At 42.2% G+C, this 19,087-nt stretch overlaps 1 protein-coding gene across 2 annotated transcripts in view; it reads right to left on the reverse strand.

Annotated features, from left to right (window-relative positions):
- Nucleotides 1-1,653: 1,653 nt before the first annotated feature.
- Nucleotides 1,654-19,087, reverse strand: part of znf469 (zinc finger protein 469) — a 226,993-nt gene continuing 209,559 nt past the window's right edge. For both annotated transcript variants that reach the window (XM_023349913.1, XM_014469969.2), the window contains one exon: nucleotides 1,654-14,237. In XM_023349913.1, the coding sequence (XP_023205681.1) occupies nucleotides 2,703-14,048 (11,346 nt within the window). In that variant the 5' untranslated portion in view covers nucleotides 14,049-14,237 and the 3' untranslated portion in view covers nucleotides 1,654-2,702. The remainder of the gene's footprint in view (nucleotides 14,238-19,087) is intronic.

Genomic DNA, 19,087 nt, shown 5'->3' on the forward strand with positions numbered 1-19,087 from the left:
ATGAGGAAAGTTGTGTTTTACATTATTGCTTTCTTGCAGACCCTGTGTGATTTCACCTCCGATGAAAATAATAACTGATGTCAGCAGAAATTTGCTAAAATCAGTAATACTATACAAAAACCAAATATTGGAAATATTCTGATCAAATACACATAAAGAAGGAAAAAAACAACATTTCCATATTTAATTTAAAGGAGGTGTTAAAATCATGTGATTTTTGTGTGTCATTATCTCTGCAAAAAACATCCTGACAGCTGCCTGAGGAGAGCGGGAGTGAATTTATATCTTTAGTATGCTGTTCCTGAGTTTTACTGGACCGTAGCAAAAGGTCAAAATGTAACATACCTGCCAACCTTCTGTTGAGAATTTCAATTTAACCATCCTGTAGAAACTTTGATAACATGTATAACTCTGTAGAGGAGCAGAGATGAACCACAGTATAGGCTTGTTTTATTACCTGCTCTCACATGACCTTTGTGGCTTCTGCCAAACTGCTATTCCCACTAAAATTAATTAAAGAGTTATTTGAGCAACACTGTTTTCCTCTCACTGACTTTGTATCAAGACTCAGATGGATGGCTACATTAGCAGAAAACCGAAGAGTGGTAATAATGCAAATGAGATCACCAATTGGAAAAGATACCAATCACATTATTTATTTTTGTATTAATGCATTTTGGTGAGTGTGACAATGGTTCTTGCACTGCACATGTCATGTAATACAGATCTTAATGTCTTATTAGAGCATCTTTCAAAATTTGTTATCCAAAACAGAAAGTTCAATTTGAGGTTCTTATTTTAGAACTTCAACAATTTAATATGAATCTTAAAATATTTTTTTTGAGAAAAACTTGTTTATTTACTAAACAAGTAAATATATATATATATATATATATATATATATATATATATATATATTTTTTTTTTTTTTTAGAAAGAAATACTAAATTAAATAAAACAGAAAAACTTTCTTTCATAATTTTAAAATGTAGCAATCCATTTCTGACAGTTATTTGTTACATAAAACGCAAATTTGTTCATCAGTATTTTTTGTTTTTTTAAAATAAATGTGTTCTATATTTTTACAAGCATAAAATTACATCCTCTTTTTTATATTGTTTCTTCTTTCTTCTATTCTCCTCAGGTCTCGTGATAATTCAGGAATAGGAAGATGTGAGACTCTCCTCCATGTTTGCAGTCTTTGAGGTCTACATGCAAGCCATGGTGTAATATGGCTTTTTATTCCTATGTGAGGATGAAAAATATTCATGTAGGAATAGAAGCTGTTTTACATGTGGTGAGAGAGCAGCGCGACACAAGCGAAAGCCGCTGGCTACTCATGGAGACAGATGCACGGCTGGATAAATGTATCTGTCTTCTATTAAATGCTTCCCTGTAGTAAAAAAGGTGCATTTTTGCTCATTTTTCAAATGATGAGTTAACTCATTGATGTGCTCATCTGAGAGAGGGAGAAAGAAAAAAAGAAAAAAACAAATCAAGTCAGACTTTGTTTTGTGTGCACCTGTCTTTTGCCTCCAGGCACAAGCAGCTTCCACTGCTTCGGCTGTTTGATGCATTTGGTGGCAGATGCCGTCCGCGGGGAAGCAGGAAACATTTGCAAAACATTTCAAGAACAAAGGAGGAGAAGAGCGATAAGAGACCAATACAGATCTTTAATAAACTGTAAAACAGGCACTTAGTGAACCACTTTACAACCTGCAAGAGACGTGCAGTTTCCCTTTCTTTTCAATGTCATTCATTTTGCACATTATTAAAATAAAACTTTGTCATGAAGCATTACATCAAACAATATTCTACCTACAATACTATACAATGAAGGTACATACAGTATAAACAAGATAAAGCACCTTTGTTGTCCAAGTAAATACTATTAATATTTAAACATTTGGAGTTACGGACACAGATAAATGAGTTTGTCATTTGTGTGTGGTATTATCAGTGCATGGAAAGAACTCCAAATACAGGTCCAGGGACTGCGATGTCCTCATCAGCACCTGAGTTTACGTATACACCAGAAGCTGTTGTAAGTTTTGAGTTTTATCTGCCTACGTATGAAGGATTTGGTTTATACAGTATGTTCAATAAAGTAGAAAAACAGTTGGCTGTATATGTTGTAATTACTACAGATCTCCCTTCTGAGGACATGGGCGTTCACATTACATTTAAACAACATGTAGCACCAAGGTGTTTATACAAAAGCCTTATAATAATGAATGTCAACTTAGTACAGTAAAGTGTAAAAACAATACAAAATGAAAAGGTTGGAAGCAGGTACTCAAGGTGCACAAATGTCCAAGTAAGGTACGGCACAATTTGGTCCTTTAGCAAAAAAGACTAAAAGAATAATGTAACTTCTGTAAAAACGGAGATGCGTTACTTAAAAAAACATTATTTTACTTTGTTTTCAAGTATGCTTTTTATCTCTTTTTTTTTAAGTCTCCTTTATGCGAGTGATGTTAAAGTCCCCAATGAAATATTTAGTTTCTACCTGTCATTTGTCCTCACATTTGTGTAATAAAAAAACATGTACATAAGAAGACATAAAGTGACTACGGAAGTAATTAACGGTAGTATTTCACAGAAAACAGCTGTGCAATTTCATTCACCATAATGACTTGTCTTAAACAATTATAACTGCAAAAATTTACAGACTCTTATTCACAGATCCCCATCCCGCCCCCTCAGTTTATAGATTCGGATGTGTCCTTCCTCAAAGGAATCTTAAAGCTGGTGAGTTTTTGACCAAACAACTGACTTAAAATGTGGTTCTGTGACTCTGCTGTCCGGTAAGAGTTACTCTCCACTGCCCTGACCCCCATCTTTGGCTTTGGCTTGTTTAAAGAATTGTTCATTGGAACTGAAGGCACTTTAGACACAGGAGAATGCACAGATCTCCCAAGAGGTCCCCTTTTGGCTTTATACTCCGCGTTTTGAGGTGTAATGGTGTCAGGCTTCTTTGGCGTGCAGCTTTCAAGCAAACCTCTTTTTGCCTGTAAGCTCAAGTTTACATTCTTGCACTTGGAAATGATTTTGTTGCTAACAACATCATCCCGCACAGAGGAGAGCACGGGATACTCGTTGGCTCCGTCCAGCTTCCTCTGCAGTGAGGGATTTGCAGACTTGCTCTGACGAAATTTCTTTTTGGGTTTGGAATCAACACCAAAGTTCTCTTGTGTGAAAGGCGAGGACACCCTCTGCATGTTGTTTGTTGATTTCATGTCCTTCCTTCTCTTCTGTGGTTTCACCAAGTCCTTGTCATCGGTTGTAGCCGATGCTAGAAGGGAAACCTTGGACTGAGGGGCCGCTGTTGCTTCTGTCATCTTTGCACATCCAGCTCCAGTGCTGGTTTTAGTGCTTTCTGGTGTTGTCGCTGGGGTGGCATTATTTTTCATCTGACTGCTACTTTCTTGCTCAGCACCATGAGATAATGCCTGCTGTTTAGTGTCATTACAAGACAATGTACAATGCCTCTGCTCATCATCCCCCTGCTGGTTTAACTCATCAACGGCAAATTCTGCAGACTCAGGTGTCTGCAGAAAAATTTGATTTTCTGTTGAGCAGACAGAAGAGTTCTCAAAAACTGTTGGAGGCAAATCTGTTTTATCTTTAACTACCTCTTTCTCCCCTGCCATGCTACTTTCTTTAGATGCTGTCCATGAAGTTCCTTCTGCTCTTATACAAACTGATTCATCCTCTTCTTTTACATCACATGATTCAGTAATCGATTTCCTGTCATCCTCCCTATCGAGGTTAGGTAACAGAGTCACATCAAGTTCCTCTTTCTTGGGTGTCGCAGTCCTGGATGAGCTCAGATGAATGCAATTCTCCAAGTCTTCAAGCAACTGAGAGCAGTCTGCAGTGATATCCTCCGTTTTCACATTTGCATTGCTTGAATCGTCATGGTATTCATTCGGGACAGTCTGAGTGGAGTCATCAGCTGTGGACATGCAGGGCTTTGAACACTGTGTGTCAGCATTCTGATTTAAGTGTAGTGAGCTCAAACTAGCGATGCCGCTGTCTGAGCTGTTTTCTTGCAGACTGTCAGAGAGAAGCCTCTTCTTCTTACTGGCTGGTGAATCGCATTCATTTTCTTTGGAAGCAGATGCTTTGACAGGTCTGAGGACGGCCCTGAATTTGAAAACTTTATTCCCCCCCGACAAGTGCTTCTCCATGTGACGGTCAAATTGCTCTTTTTTTGAGAATGTGTAGTTGCAAGTGCTGCAGATGAAAGATTTTTTAATCACATGCATGACGTCGGCACAGAGCTCACAAGTGTAAAGAGTTGTGTGCTTCGAATCCAGATCGTCCACCTCCTCATGAGCTCTCCTCAGATGCTCTTTGAGCTCCTGGGCCTCCTGATAAGAAACGGGGCACTTGTGGCACAGGAAGATCCTTTCCAGGTTGTGCACCACCAAATGCCGCTGGAGTTTGAAGGGTTTGGGGAACTGTTTTCCACAGTGGTGGCAGTCTCTTGAAGGATCTTTGCAGTTTGGATGCATCTCCACACTTTTCGGCGTCTCTGTTTTGTGGAGGACCTCGATTGGGGTTAAAGTGCTTTGTTTTCCACCTCCTCCACTGCTTTTAGTTTTGTGTGCTCTAGTCTCAGCCCCCTCCAAGGTTTTTCCTTCTGCTACAGCTGCTTTTTCCTGTTCTTTAGTAGCTTTGCTTGACTCTCTGTTGGCTTTGCTGGGTCGCTGCTGCATGATCGAGGATATAAAGTTCTTCACAGCCGTTTCCTGCATGAAGCATCCAGAAATACCAAGCATGGAGCCTTGAGACTGTCCTCTTCTGGCAAATTGAGTGGCGTGTTCTCTTAAGTGTTCATTGTACATCCAAACATCTGAAATTTCCTTCAAACACATTCCGCAGGTCCAGATTCCTGTCTTATTTTTAGCGTGTTTTTCCCTCAGGTGGTCTCTCAGCTGCTCTCTGGAGCTGAACTTGCGCTGCACGCACATGTAACAGGTGGGAGGAGGGGATGGGTTGTGGGACAGCTTATGGAAGTTTAGCTCTCCGAGGGTGAGGAACCAGGTAAAACACACTTTGCATTTGTACTGTTTGTCTTTGACTTTAATCCCTCCATCTTGTCGCTTCCTGCCTCGCCGCTCTGTCGCTTTCCTGGATTTTTCATCCACTTTTCCATCTGCATCTGCAGTCTCAGAAAGAGGAGCCACTTGGACATCTTTTTCCGAGTCCAAGTACTGTATCTCGGGTAGCTGAAATGTTGTTTTGATGTTCTGTGTGCCGATGGTTTGGAAGGACTGAGCATCCTCTGCAACATGCGGCTCTATCGTGCAGGGAGTTGGTGGCAGAGGATCTTCATGCTTGCAATTGCTAGGCTCAGAGGTCACTACTGGGCAAGATTCAAAGCCAGTGAGATCACTGGATGAGCTCCATTCAGCTGTAGATTTATTGACAGTTCTTTCAATTAGATTCAAATGATTATTTCCAACCTCACAAACATCCTGCTGATTGTTTTGATTAACATCTGGCACTGGATTATCGTCGGCCTTTATAGTGCTGTTGTGACACATGTTCAGCATGATGGCATCATCAATGGAAATGGTCTCATATTCACAGCGCTTACTTTGATGGTCAGTGATGGTCTGCATACTGTGGGGCTCCACAAATTGGTCTTTATTTTGTACGAAAGTTTCAGGAGGAAGGTAATCTGCAGCCGCATCTGAAGAGATTGATAATTTCTGTCTTTTGTTTCTTTTGCTATACACTCTGGGACACTTTTTCCTCTTAGTTTCCTCATCTCGAGGAAATAACTGTGAGAACGTGGTGTCGTCGTCGAGTATGGCCCTTAAGTCTGAGCTGATGCCGGGCGGACTGGGAGGGGAGGAATTCAGACAGGAGGTGGGATTTAGATTGTTGGCTTGGCATTTCATGTCTATTGAAACATTTCTAAGAATCTCCAAGCCAAGGCTGTCCTTGGCTCTTTTCGATTCAGTCTTATTACAATCTCCAATGATCTCTTCTACAGATGCACTTTCCACATTACTTTCTGTATACGTATCTATATATGCCATTTCTGTCACCTTCGTTTCTTCAAGCTGGTTGTGCGCCACAGTTTCATTCATCTCATTTGGCTCTTTAGGTGGAGTTTGGCTTGTGTTGTTATAAGTGTCTGCAGCGACGTGGTGAAAGAACTCTTCACCAAGAGCTTCTGGAACTGCTCTTTCACTGATTTTCACCTCAGGGCATTTGCTTTGCTCCTCTAGAGCACTGCTTTTAAATTCGGGAGTTATGGCTTGAAGTAAGTCTGTTTTTAATATTTTCAGGAGCTCGTCAGAGAAAGGGTCAGGATTCAGCTCACTGCTCTTGTTCTTTCTTCCTTTGTTGTTCTTCTTTGCCTTTGCCTGCAGTGGAGGGTTTTGATGGCTTATCTCATCCACTGCCACGCTGCTCATCTCAGTTGCTATTTCCTCTAGGACTGATTCAATCTCCGCTGTTTTAGAGATGAGAGAGCCGCTTAGCTCAGGCAGCCCATCTATTTTGGTTGTTGGGAAACACCTCTGTGAATCATCTTTTTGCTTTTTCACCGGCACTTCATAAATAAGCGTAGTCCCCTGATGGCTTAGTGTTGTGCCCTGTGTGCATTTCTCAGCTCTGGCTACATGCTTCATGGCCTTGTGTCTCTTCAGACCAGGCACAGTTCGGAAACACATGAAGCAAATCTCACAGAGTACTTTGCCCTGTGGATCGCTGCTCTGTGACTTTTTGTGTGTTGTCTCTTTGTGTGTTTGTGGACCTGTTGAACACGGGGCTCTCTCTGCTGTTAGCTGCTTCTCTGGTGGGAGGGGAATTTTCTCATTTTCACAGATGATGAGTGGTTCGACTTTTTTGGGAAGAGTAGCTTCTTCAAAAGGAGCCTTGTGAGAATCTGGATTGACTGATGCAGCTTTTGTCAGAAGATCAGCTTGGATTTGCAAATCCTCAACAGGCTGAAGTGGATCATGAAATACTGGCAGGCTTGTCTTTGTGTTATCACATGAGGACTCAGTCTTTTGGATGACAGGTGTGAGACCCAAAGAAAAACAATTGAATTTCATACTCTGCTGTAGGACCAGGGGCTCATCAGATGGCCGCAGTTTAGCCTCGTGATCTGAGCCAAGTGGCATCGTTGCTTCTGTCTCAGTTTGTTTGAAAATCATTGTGGGATTAACACTTAGGTCACATGACTCACAGCTTTCTGTGGGTTTCTGTTTGGTGTCAAAATCTTCCTCCGGTTTACTAGCAGGTGATATTGGTATGTAGTCGTACTGATTCAGCTGTGGAGGCTCATCTGAGAGGTCATTGTAGTTCAGGGGGCTGAGCTTTAAATCATACATCAGATCACCTTTTTCAACTTCGTCTTTCACCTCTGGAGGTCTAAAAGCAACAGGAGAGGACCTGACTGTTTCAGATGTTGAAATTGTTCTGAGGTCCAGCTGAGGTGTGCTTATCAGAGAGCAGTCCATGTCAGCTGCTCTACTTATTGAATCACCTTTTGCTGCCCCTTCATTGTCCGTGACTATGGGAGATTTTGCATTTTGAGAGTGTCTGCCAATAAATTCATTGCTGCATTTATTCTTTGCATTCAAATCTCCTTTTGAGTCAAATATCTGTGTGGGTGTTTGGTGAGAAATTAATAAAAGAGTAGTGGCTGGCGAGTCAGATTCCAAAAAGACACGGCTTTCTTCTGATGCCTCTCTGCACGGCGAGTTCTGCTGGCTTGCCATGAAATCAACAGGAAGATACTCTTTGATGTCCTGAACATTCAGAATCTCCTCTTGCTCGGTGAAGATGAGGCCCGCGTCAGTTTTTAACGGCTCATTAAACGGAGTCACTTTGCAGGAATTGCCGTTAATGATGCCGTCAGGCTGTGACAGGATCAACAGATTGCTTTGTCCCTCTGCAGATTGGGTGTCATGGAGGGGTGCGCAGCACCTTTCTGGATTGGTTTTAACCAGCTCAGGACTGCAGGGCTTATCTTTGCTAACCATCTCCAGTGACATATTCGATTTACTGTATGCATTTGAAGGGTTGCAGTTTTCAGAAGTAGAGATTGCTATCAAATTGTCTTGCTTTGAAGTCTCAATTATTTCACTCACTTTCAACTCTGCAGCTTGTGGTGAACCGAAGTCTTCAGGATTCTTGTTGTCATTAGTGTATTGTTGCTCCAGTGCTGATTTAATCACGCCTGCCATTTTCTCACCAATCTGCTGCGTAAGGTCAGCTGGGGCTGGTGATGAAGGATGACCCACAGGTTGATGAGTGATTTCCTTTGCTGCCTCTAGGTCATCACAGCCTTTTCTGCAATCACCGTTGTTTTTAATCAGCGGATTTAAATCATCTGCCTCACTGTTGGCTGAACAGTGAGCAGACATGACACCTGGTTCAACGTTGTTTACTGCGTCACGATCCTCATTTTTTCTGGCTTCAGGTTCATGCCAGGAAACGGACCGCTTGCCTCCACGTGAAGGGTCAGAGTCCTCGGGGACAGATGACTGTGACTCATTGTGAATGATTTTAGTTTCATCCTTCTGCTCACTGATATTTGAAAGCAGTGAAATACACTCCTTTGAGGTAACTACCTCCTTTCCGCAGCAATCTTCTCTCTCAGCTGCATCAGGGGCCTGACATTCAGCTTCTTCATGTTGTTGACTGGTGGGAGAGTTGACATTTGGCTCCTTGTGTTTCGATATAATAGGTTCTTTTTGGAAGATAGAGTCTGAAATTACCTCCAAGCTTTTCATGAGGTTTTCAGCATATCTTCTTTGCTCTGAAATATCTTCTTTTGTTTCTCCTGGAGTGTCGTTTTCCACTCTGTTCATCCCCAAATTTACATCATGATGGAGGTGCTCATGCTTAAGTGCTGCTGCCTCACTGTGAACCTCAGGGTGGGGGCTGTGATTTTCACCCACCAGGTCAAACTGAAAAGTACTGGGCCATGGGAGTTCTGGGTTTGTGAAAGTCTCTGAGTGATGATTTGTTTGATCTGAGCATTTGATGTTCAACCGATTGTGTTGAAGCTCAGAGTCGTCAGCAATTCGTAGTGGTGAAAATTTGCTCATTTGCAGCTGTTTTTGACCCTCGTGGATCAGGAGCGGTGGGCTTTCCAGCTTAGTCGTCTGAAGCTGATTTTCAAGCTCATTTACTATTCTCTTGATCTCCAGCTCGTCCTCTGATGCACAACTGCTGAGATTTGCACTGTAGTCAATTATTTTCTCTGGGAGAGACAATGGGATGTGACTGTAATCTGACTTTTTCTTGTCTGATTTCTCGGAAATTCCTTTGTACTGGGATAGCTCGTCCCGTAGCACAGGGTTAACCATGAGATTCCAGTCTCTTTGTTCCATGAAAGGAGAAAAAGATGAGACAAATGCCTCCTTTTTGTCAGCTGTGCTCTCCACTGAATGGAAACTGTCTTTTTGAATGGGGATCTCCGAGTAAAGGCCACTGTCAAACGCTGTGAGGTCCCCGAACATGGAGGAGGTGTCGAATGAGAGTGGGGATTTGATAAGGCCTTGCTCCTGATCCATGGGGTAGGGCATGAGGTGGAGTGCATCTTTCTGTATCAGTGGGTTCTGGCTTCCAGTCGGGGACAGGCACACCTCATCCATCAAAGATGTGCAAAGAGATGGGGGTCTGTGTGCGTCTAGGTCATTGACCAAAATAATTGCCTCTTTCACCATGCAGACACTTTCACTCTGTTTTTCCAATGTGGCAGTGCCTGATAGCCGGGGCTGTGCAGTTTTTGGCCCCTCGCCTGTTTTGTCCTTTGTGTTTCTGTCGACATTAAAATCAGCTCCTCCTGTGATAACAGGAAGGGGTGACTTAACCTCCAGAGTTTTTTTATCTGTGATTTGGCACTGTATTGGTCCATCTTTGCTGCTTGAATTGTCTATTCTCTGCAGGGTGTCGACAACTGAGCTGTTTTCACTTTTCTGAGGCACAACTTTGTCTCTTGATTTGGCCTGGGAGCTTCCTCTTTTGTCAGAGTTCTTGTCTGCCTCTCTTACTTTGTGTGTAGATGGGAGCAGATCAGGAAATTCTTGATTTGAATATTTCTCCGGGTCCTCTGCAATTCCTTTTTTATCAGAACATTTTGTCTTGTCGATGTTATATTTCTTGACAGATTTAGTGAATGTCAGTGCAAGAGTACTGGACTCTTTAAAAAGCTTCTGTGGGTTGGATCTGTCATGGTGTTTCTGCTCTGGAGAGTCTTTCTTTCTTTCGCTGTCTGAGTCAGTGCGGTCAGTGCTTTTGGGGCTTACAGATGTGCTGAGGTCACTGCTCATGGACGACCGGCTGCCTCGCCTCCTGAGTCTTTGGTGTTTTTCCGGTGTTAGAGACAGCTCCTCACTTTTCTTCATCTCAAAGCACTCTTTGGACTCATGCCTCCATGCCGCCTGCTCTCTCTCACTTCTCGCTCGCCATTTACACTTCTTGGTGTATGTGTATTTGCAGCGGCTGCTTTGATTCAGCCGGCCTTGGCTCGCTATCTTCACAGGCTCGCACTCATCATCCGAATCGGATACGTAATCATATTCTCCAAACGCAGGATTCTGCACCGATGGAGTGAGCCGCTCCATCACTAGGGAAAACTGGAGATTTTTGGTGCCTTTAACGTGAAGCTTGTGGAGTTTATTTTTTTGCTGCACTATTTTGTGGATGAGTTCTTTGCTCCAGGTGCCCCCTCCAGTGCTTTTCCTTTTGCTTTCTTTAGCTGCAGCTCTCGAGGTTGGAGATGTGGAGGCCTGCAACGCTGCTGACCCCCGAAGTGCAGAGCTGTCCTGAAAGCTTTTTAAGCCACAATGCTCAGAAAACTTGCCGGATAGGAGAAACCTTTGTGAGCTCATGTTTTTGTCCTCGCTTTTACACAGCTTTCTCGTCTCTTTCACTTTGCTCTCTTGTTCTGACGCCTTATCCGTGAAGTCGATTTCTGAATTTTTATGAGATCCATCTTTTTTAATGTTAATTTTTTCATCTTCCTGCAAGCTCGTAGCCATTTTCCCTTTGCTCTCAACATGAGAGTTGTAACACTTTTCCTGTGTGAAGGATCTTTCATCGGCTGCTTGTTTATTTTTGTTCTCGGGAAGTGCAGATTCTTTAGTTTTCAAACATATTTTGTTTGAGGATGTTTTGACTGTGGTGAGGTCATCATCAACAAATGCATCAATAAAACTGCTGTCTATCTCTGCATTGTCTGACTGATATCCAAGTCCATTGAGAGCTTCTGTTATTAGGCTGTCTAACTTAGCATCCTCCATCTCCAGCTCCGGCAGCGAGACATGAAGGTTACCAGGACCAGAGAACAAACCCAGCTTTAATGGGTCATCTTTGTTATCTCCTTTTGTTTCACTGTCAGATATCAGTTCTCCATTTTTGTTGAGGCCCAGCAATGACAGGTGAAGGTCAGATGGACACCTTGAGAGAGACGTAGTCGACACAGCTAATGCTGCTTTAACTGGTTCTGCATGGAACTTCCTGTTGTCCTCCATCTTTGATAAATCTTTGAGCTCATTTTGTGCAAGTGTGTTCTGAGCGCAGTACTGCTTGTGGCCTAAAAATGAAGCCAGGTTGCTGAAATTCTGATCGCACTGTTTGCACGTCAGGAGAACGTCGAGCTGATCCAGATTTGCAGTGGCCAGTGAACTGGCTAAGAGCTGGTGTGCAGAATATGGAGGAGGAGGCTGGTGGTGCTCCACGCCAAAACTATCTACGTAGCCTTTACTGCTGTCCATTGCTGTTTTTGTATGTGTGGTGTTTTGCAGGAAGTTCATTGTTTCATCTTTGGCTCTGTCTGGCACGTAGGAAAGGCTTTGTGGAGTGTCAGAATGAAACTGGTGGGAATGCGTGCTCATGTGATCTGATTGCAACTGAGTTTTGCCTTGTGGAGGTTGATAGAACAGATGTTGTGAGGCTGACTTTGTCATCTGACTGTCTTCTGAGCCAATATTAACAGGGCTGGTGGATGCCGGAGAGAGAGAGGAGCAGGTGCTGCTTGATGCAGGGTTATGGACTGGAGATGGCAAAGGAGACTCATATGGTGACACCTTTAATAGCCCCATGGGTGGGACCTGCAGTGGTGGGTAGCTGTAGTTTCTTGATGGACCTGTTGGAAGGGTCTGATTGAGTCCAAAGTACCCTGACTTATTCTTGGCCTCGCATAACTGTGTGTGGTTCATTTCCAGTTTAAAAGCTGAGACAGTGGTACTGTTGTGTTTTACACTTTCGTGTCTTTGGTTTGAAAGAACATCACCATTTCTGCTGCTCTGGAATGAGTTATGCTTGTGCACTTTACTCTCATCCTGCCAGTCAGATGGCGAGACCATGTAGGCAATTTTCTGATTGCTTATTTGCCTTGATGATTCTATCCTGTTGAGGTTCGGCATGGCAGAGTTTGGCCTTATCTGCTGCCAGGGCATTCTGTTGCTTTTAGATGAATTTAGCCTGTGGTCTATCGTTGTCTGGTTCTGGAATTGGAACTTCTCGTTTATGACCGAGTACTGAATGGTATTTTGATCTGCTGTTGCATATGTCTTATTAGGTCCCTCCCATGAGTGCGGCAGCCTGTTCACGACCTTACTGTTGATAGATTTATCAAAAGGTGATGAACCAGTGTGAATGCTGCTGGGTGCAGGATTGTTGAATGTTCTGTTAGGAAAGTGCATCGGGGAATCTGGACTCTGTGAAATATTTCTTGCATGCACACCAGCCTGCATGAGTGTTCTCTGGCTGGCAGCTGCATCTTTGGGGTGACAGTTTCTCTTACTCCCTGATGTGACGGCTGCATCCTGACAATCTGCCTGAGAACTCATGTCTGAGCTCTCAGGTAGAGCAGTCTTCCCCTGTTCTGACTGCTGTGAGCTGGAACCTGAGCTGTCACTGCTGGGTGAGTCTTCACTCTGAGTTCTGGAACACTGGATGGATGATGCCACCCCCTGAATAAATTGGGGCTGTTGCGGGTTGGGATAAGAGCTTCTATCTGGCTGATGGTCGATGCTGAACTGAGAGCTGTTCTGAGAAGTGCTTTGCCCATTTCCAGGTGAGAAGGAAAAAGAGTTGTGGGTGATATGTGGCTGGGGGTTCTGTTCACAGGCAAAAGATTCAGAGGTTGATTGCTCCAGTAAGTGATATCCATACTGAAATTGAGCAGGCACAAATGCACTCGCCTTACTGGTTTCTGAGAGTGCAGTAGATTTTTGTGATGAAACCCCATAATTAGCACCATTATAGGTCCGTTCAGGCGACTGCCATACATTTGAGCCACTAAGTGGACACTCAGTCATCATCAGCTGACTACCAGCCTGCGTACTGTTAGTCTCCATTGATGCCTTCTTCTGTTGCTGTGGCAGAGGTGGGTGTGAGTGTGATGATGTTCCGCTTGAGGAACCCAGTGCCTGTGAGGTATAGCTTGGGGAGGTAATATTAGAGGGATTCTCCTGGAAGTAGCGGCTGTAGCTGAGCTCCTGCTGCTGCAGCTCGGCCTCTCTCTCTGGCATGGTGGGAATGTTGAATCTGTAGCTGCCTGAGACTGGGCCACGGCTAGGTTCCAGCTTCTTGGGTGGCAGAACCTTCTGTTGTGGGTAGGCTATGCCAATGGTGCGTGGATTTGCAATGCTTAGTCTGTACAGCTGCTGCGGGTTGCCACGCTCTGTCTTTCCTGACCGCTTCCCCTTCTCTCGGCTCCGACCCTTTCCACTGGGTGACTGGGGACTTCCTTTCCCGGATGACCAAGTTCTGTCAGTGACAAATTTCGATCTGTTTTGCAGTGAACTGAAGTCAATCTTCCCTGTCTGCTGTGGCCTTATAACAGCTTCACGCTGCTGAGGACAGCTCCTTTCTTTCTCTAGTTTTTTAGCCTTGGCCCCTCCGGTGCTGAGCCCGACCTCAGTGCCTGTGCTTGAAAAGTGCTCTGAAGATGCCTTTGTGGTTTTATCGCTCTGCTTTTCCAGCGCCGTCCCCTCATCCTGCTGTTTGGACTCAGCATCCAGCTCTTTGACTGTATGCATTTGCTGAGTCTCTCCTGCCATGATGCACAGTCAGTGCTGTGAAGGCCTGGTCCACAGAGTTGCTATCTGGGAGACAGGGACATCATCTTCTGGGTAATGGGATTCAGCAAATGTCCAGTGGCAGGAACTGCAGGGACAGGGCTGCTCGCTGCGAGCTCATCTCTTCACCCTCATGGTGCACTATGGATCTGGCACTGAAGCAAAGCAGACCTGGAGGTAAAAGAAAAGAAGAAAAGATTGATATTGCTCACTTCATAATGTCTTTTTTGTGAGTCTTTTTAAAACCTGGCAATATATTTTTAAACTGCTAAACATGAGCTTATAGAAGAAATTTGAATAATATATTTAAATATAAACATTTAAACATACAGTATATCTCTTTGGTCTAGACATTCAAACTGAAGACAAAGCTGTGAATGTCTTGGCAAAACAACTACATTTGAAGAGTAGGGTTCAACACAGGTATAGAAAAAAAGCTTCTTTATTCAGATTTTGATCTGTGTCAAAACTATAGCCCTAAACAAAACTAGGGAATAATCTTATAGTGAGGCATAATAATAATAATAATAATAATAATAATAATAATAATAATAATAATAATAATAATAATAATAATAATAATAATAATAATAATAATAATAAAATACTGTTAATTTCTAGTGAAAGATTCTTCATTGTGTTTTCTATTTTTGCCAGCAGAGAGCACTATTGGATCATTACGCTGAAATGTGGTTGATGCACAGAATTGAGTGTAATTATGGGATTTTAAATAATCACCATACTCCTATTTCCACTCATACTGCTCCTATAGAACCTATTATTAAATTACCCACTTCTGAGAAAAAGAACACATTTATAAAAAAAAGAAAAAACACAGAGTCACATTACTGTTCTTTCAGAAAGCAGAGACTGGATGCTACATCAGAGCCTGGATTCTCAATGCAAACAGTCACAAAAGAACCAGTTCAGTCCTAAAAATATGAAATGCACTAGAGTACAGAATATAAGAAAATATGGTGTGCAGATCCAAAAGGGTTTGCCAGTAAATGAATCACAGCTTCCTTAAAAGAGGGGACACAATGCCACAGTGTTCTGTTGCTACAGAAGGCTTCAGGTTTAGATCATGGAGGAATATCATGGATTAGTCAGCCAGCCCTTAGAAAGTGAGAATTGTGGGCATGCTGACGTTTGTTGCCATTCCTCAGGCATTCTAGACACAACTTCTCAGGTCTGGATTTACTTTGGCCTTATGATTCTTTTGAGGTCCGACCAGATGAAGCTTGGACTTAGCACCAAAATGGGATTTCTAGGTCTGGTAATGGAACTTCCATCCAAAGTTCTTGTCTGTGTTCCCTGGCCGTCAGCAATGCCGGGGGAGGTCAGAGAAGCTACAGTTTGTCTCTGTGTCAGCTACTATCCTCTCTACTGAAGAGTCACTGAACACTTATGTAGCTTTACTTTAAAAGAGTCTTTATCTGTGAGAGGGGGCACTAATTCTATAATGAAATCCTAGTCCGACTGTATAAAAATATAGGCATCTGTTGCATGGAGCCTCTCACTCCGGCAATGACTATTCTGAAGACTGTCAAACACACCTTTTTTCCCATCTACACCATAAATTTTCCAACCATCTGAGGACTGGTCAAATGTGCAAAGATGAAAAGATACCATAAATACATCCATCCTCATACATCTCTCTGGAGATTGTGTTTTTGAAGCACTCAGGGTCATTTTGAGCTCAACACCTGATTTTGTTTCCTACCTGAAAGGCTCTTTATCAGTATAGGGTCTTAGCTACTATCTTGTGTTAAAGCAGTAGCTGCATTACATGAACTGTTCTGACTTCTAAAGTATTTCCCCTTTTAAGGTAAGTACACTAAAAAGTTAAAAAATGTATAAAACATCTAATTTCTCTTTGAGATACTTAGGTTTACTGACTTACCTCTATATAAAGTTCAATGCATACAGGCTATTGAAAAACGTTACTCTTATTCTTGAAATTTTAGGTTTACAAAAAGATATTTATGATATGTACCTAGATAAAGTAGAACATAATTTTAAACCACCTTTCAGTGAAGTTATTGTTATAAGTCTGTATGTGTTCCAGATTTGAACAATTTTTCACAAATTCCTCTTTGGTAAACCAATCAACTGTAGTTCTTGCTGTATGTTTAGGAAAACAGTTCCACAAAAAAGGGAACTTCTGCTCAAGTCTCAAGTTTCTTCTTCTTTCAATGCTGACCAATGCTAAAAAAAGCTCCCCTCAGCATGACGAAGTTCAAAAAGTTCAATCTTGATATCATTGGACCAGAGCTTCTTCTTTCATGTGTTGGTAGAGGCCCCGTCAAGGCTTGTAGAAAAATTCAAATTGTAACTTTTCTAGTGTTCTTTCAACAATGGCTTTCTGCTAACCACTCGTCTATAAAGTTCAAACTGCGCAAAACTCATCCGTGCCCAGTCAAAAGATTCTTTCACTTGACCTATGGATCTCTGCATCTCCTCCAGAGTCACTATGAGACTATTTAGATTCTGTGAGTAATACTCTCCTTACCAATGAGATGTTAAAAAATGTGGATATTGTTTTTATCATTATCACTTCATCCCTGTCTGATCTGGTGTGTTAATTGAGCTTATGAAAATCTGAATTTATCTTAACACTAAATTACACCTACGTGGAGTCTTCTGAAAGAAGACCAATAAGAAGACTTTGGTAACACTTTATTTGACGGGTTGTGAATAAGACCGTCATGACACCGTCATAAACATGACATAACACCTGTCATGAACATGAGTAAGTCTTCTGAAAGTAAACATCCACACTGGAGTTTACTTAGGAGTATCTGAATAAAGGGGACAGACAATAAATGCATGCCAAGCTTTTCAGATTTTACAGAAAACCATGTGTTATTTTCCTTCCTCTTCACATTTATGGTTTTGGAAGTGGAAGTGGTTTTGTTGGTCTAACACAGAGTGCTGGTCTAAGCCCGATAAAATATGCTTAAAGTATCTGGGATCATGTGCCAAAATGGGAAAAGGCTCAAGGGTTACGAATGATTTTGCAGCCACTGTAGCACTACATAATTTAACTAATTATGTTACATGAAAAGCAAAAATTTAGTGTGATGAATCTTTTTTGTTAAAACTGTATGAAGTCAGCCACTTTCAAATTTTACCATGACAAAGACAAAGTAAAGAGTTGTAGAACTTAGACAAGATAAAACCAGTAACAAGTGTTCAGATCCCACCCAACAATTGAATAACTACATGTGATTTGCTTTTCTTTGTTTGATGTTTTTCACCTTGTCTCATACTTTGGTAAATCTTGTAGAGGTATTTAATAAGTTATAAGGGAACCTTTAGACTGAGACCTAGTTGGGTTTTGGTCTGGTTGTGAAAAATCACATCCCCTTTACACCTCTCCACAATCTGAATGCTAGTGTCTGCTACCAACTCTACCACAGGTTGGAGAAACTGGGGTTAATGGCCCTGCCAGCATTTCCAGTGGGTAACGCTTGATCCATTACCGCAAAGTCAACAGTGCTCATAAATCACAGCTCCAATTGTGTTTGCCTAGACTGGCTGTTGCGGTTTTGGCCTTCGAATGAATGCCTCCAACAACAAAAAGAGCAGTATGAGCATCACAAGGACTTTAGAGAAGTAGCACCAAAGCCTAAGCTGTCAGCTTGCAAAGAGTGAGAGGTCATTTATTTCCTTTCAGAAACCTTGTCGACTTCCCCTACCGCCCTGTGCTGCTCGATAAATCTTCCCTTGCACTAGTCTCCTTCTTATAAGTCAGACTTACTTCATACAGACACTTTTAGCTTATTAATCTGCCGCCTTCGTGGCGTCTTTGGTATGACTTATTCAGTTTTATCTTAAAAAGCATAAATTGCTCTTGGACTGTGTATAAAGAAATTGTGGTGGTGACAGAATTGCAAGCTGGGCACAACCTGATGTCAAATCCTCAGCGACTAGTCTGAAATTTGTTCTATAAAATTGTGCTTTAGTGGAGTTTTTACAAGTCAATTAAGATGCATGTGTGTATGTGTGTTCTTTAGGCCTCCTGTCAAATCCCACAGTTTCTGTGGCGCCCCATATGGCTTGACCACAACACCACCCTGATGCGTGAGACTGCTGAATGCTTAAGAACTGGTGTATTTGTGGTATCAGCCCATCTGTGTTTTGTGTGTGGGCAAGCAACTAACCAGACTAAAAGTGGATAGACTTCCCATTTTTTTTCCTTTTCTTCATTACTCTCACAGGGTTGTGTGTTGATTTCTTGCAGGAATGAGAGAGTGGGTGAAAGGTGGATGAATGAAAAGTCAATTTCCTGAGTCTTTTTCCTGTCATTTTTGTGGGGGATGTATGTGGTGTTGGCTTGAGCGAATAAATGGAGGTAGCACTGTGAAAATCTCTGTCCATTCATCACATCAGTGCCTTATGTAATTGCTTCTGGAGTTTTTAAGGCATAAAACGTCCCATTGAACATTATTTTTCTTTGCATTCTGGGTGCTTTTGAACGAATTCTCCACAAGTGGGTGACTAGAAACAAACTCTCAGGCCTATAAATATACATCTACAGTATCTGAAAGTCATTTGTGTAAGAAACTTGTATAGTAAAGACCTAAAACGGGAAACTGGAAACCTGGAAGACACCCTTCTGTATGACTCATACTTCAAATTTTAAGTACATATTTTCTGTACTTGAAAATAAAGACTCCTTGACAAAGTGATAAACATGCAAACATATGGCTGCTGCCAAGGATGATATATAACCGGGAGCAAAACAACATTTTGTCTTTGAAGTTGGTCTGTTAGAAGAAGGACAAAGAAAAGAATCAGTGAACTCATTAGGGAGATATTACCAAGGATAAAATTGTGATGACAAGGTGACTGGGTCAGAGAAGTTACAAACCTGCAGCTCTTATCGCGTCTTCCCAGTTAAGAGGAATCTGAATGATTCAAGGAAGGAAAGATGGTGAACCACTGATAATGCTGAAATAGTGCTGAAATAACCTGGAAGTGACTGAATATGTCATACAATCCAGTCGTAGAGCTGC

Source organism: Xiphophorus maculatus, chromosome 2 (genome assembly GCF_002775205.1).
Source record: "Xiphophorus maculatus strain JP 163 A chromosome 2, X_maculatus-5.0-male, whole genome shotgun sequence".
Classification (NCBI taxonomy): domain Eukaryota; kingdom Metazoa; phylum Chordata; class Actinopteri; order Cyprinodontiformes; family Poeciliidae; genus Xiphophorus; species Xiphophorus maculatus.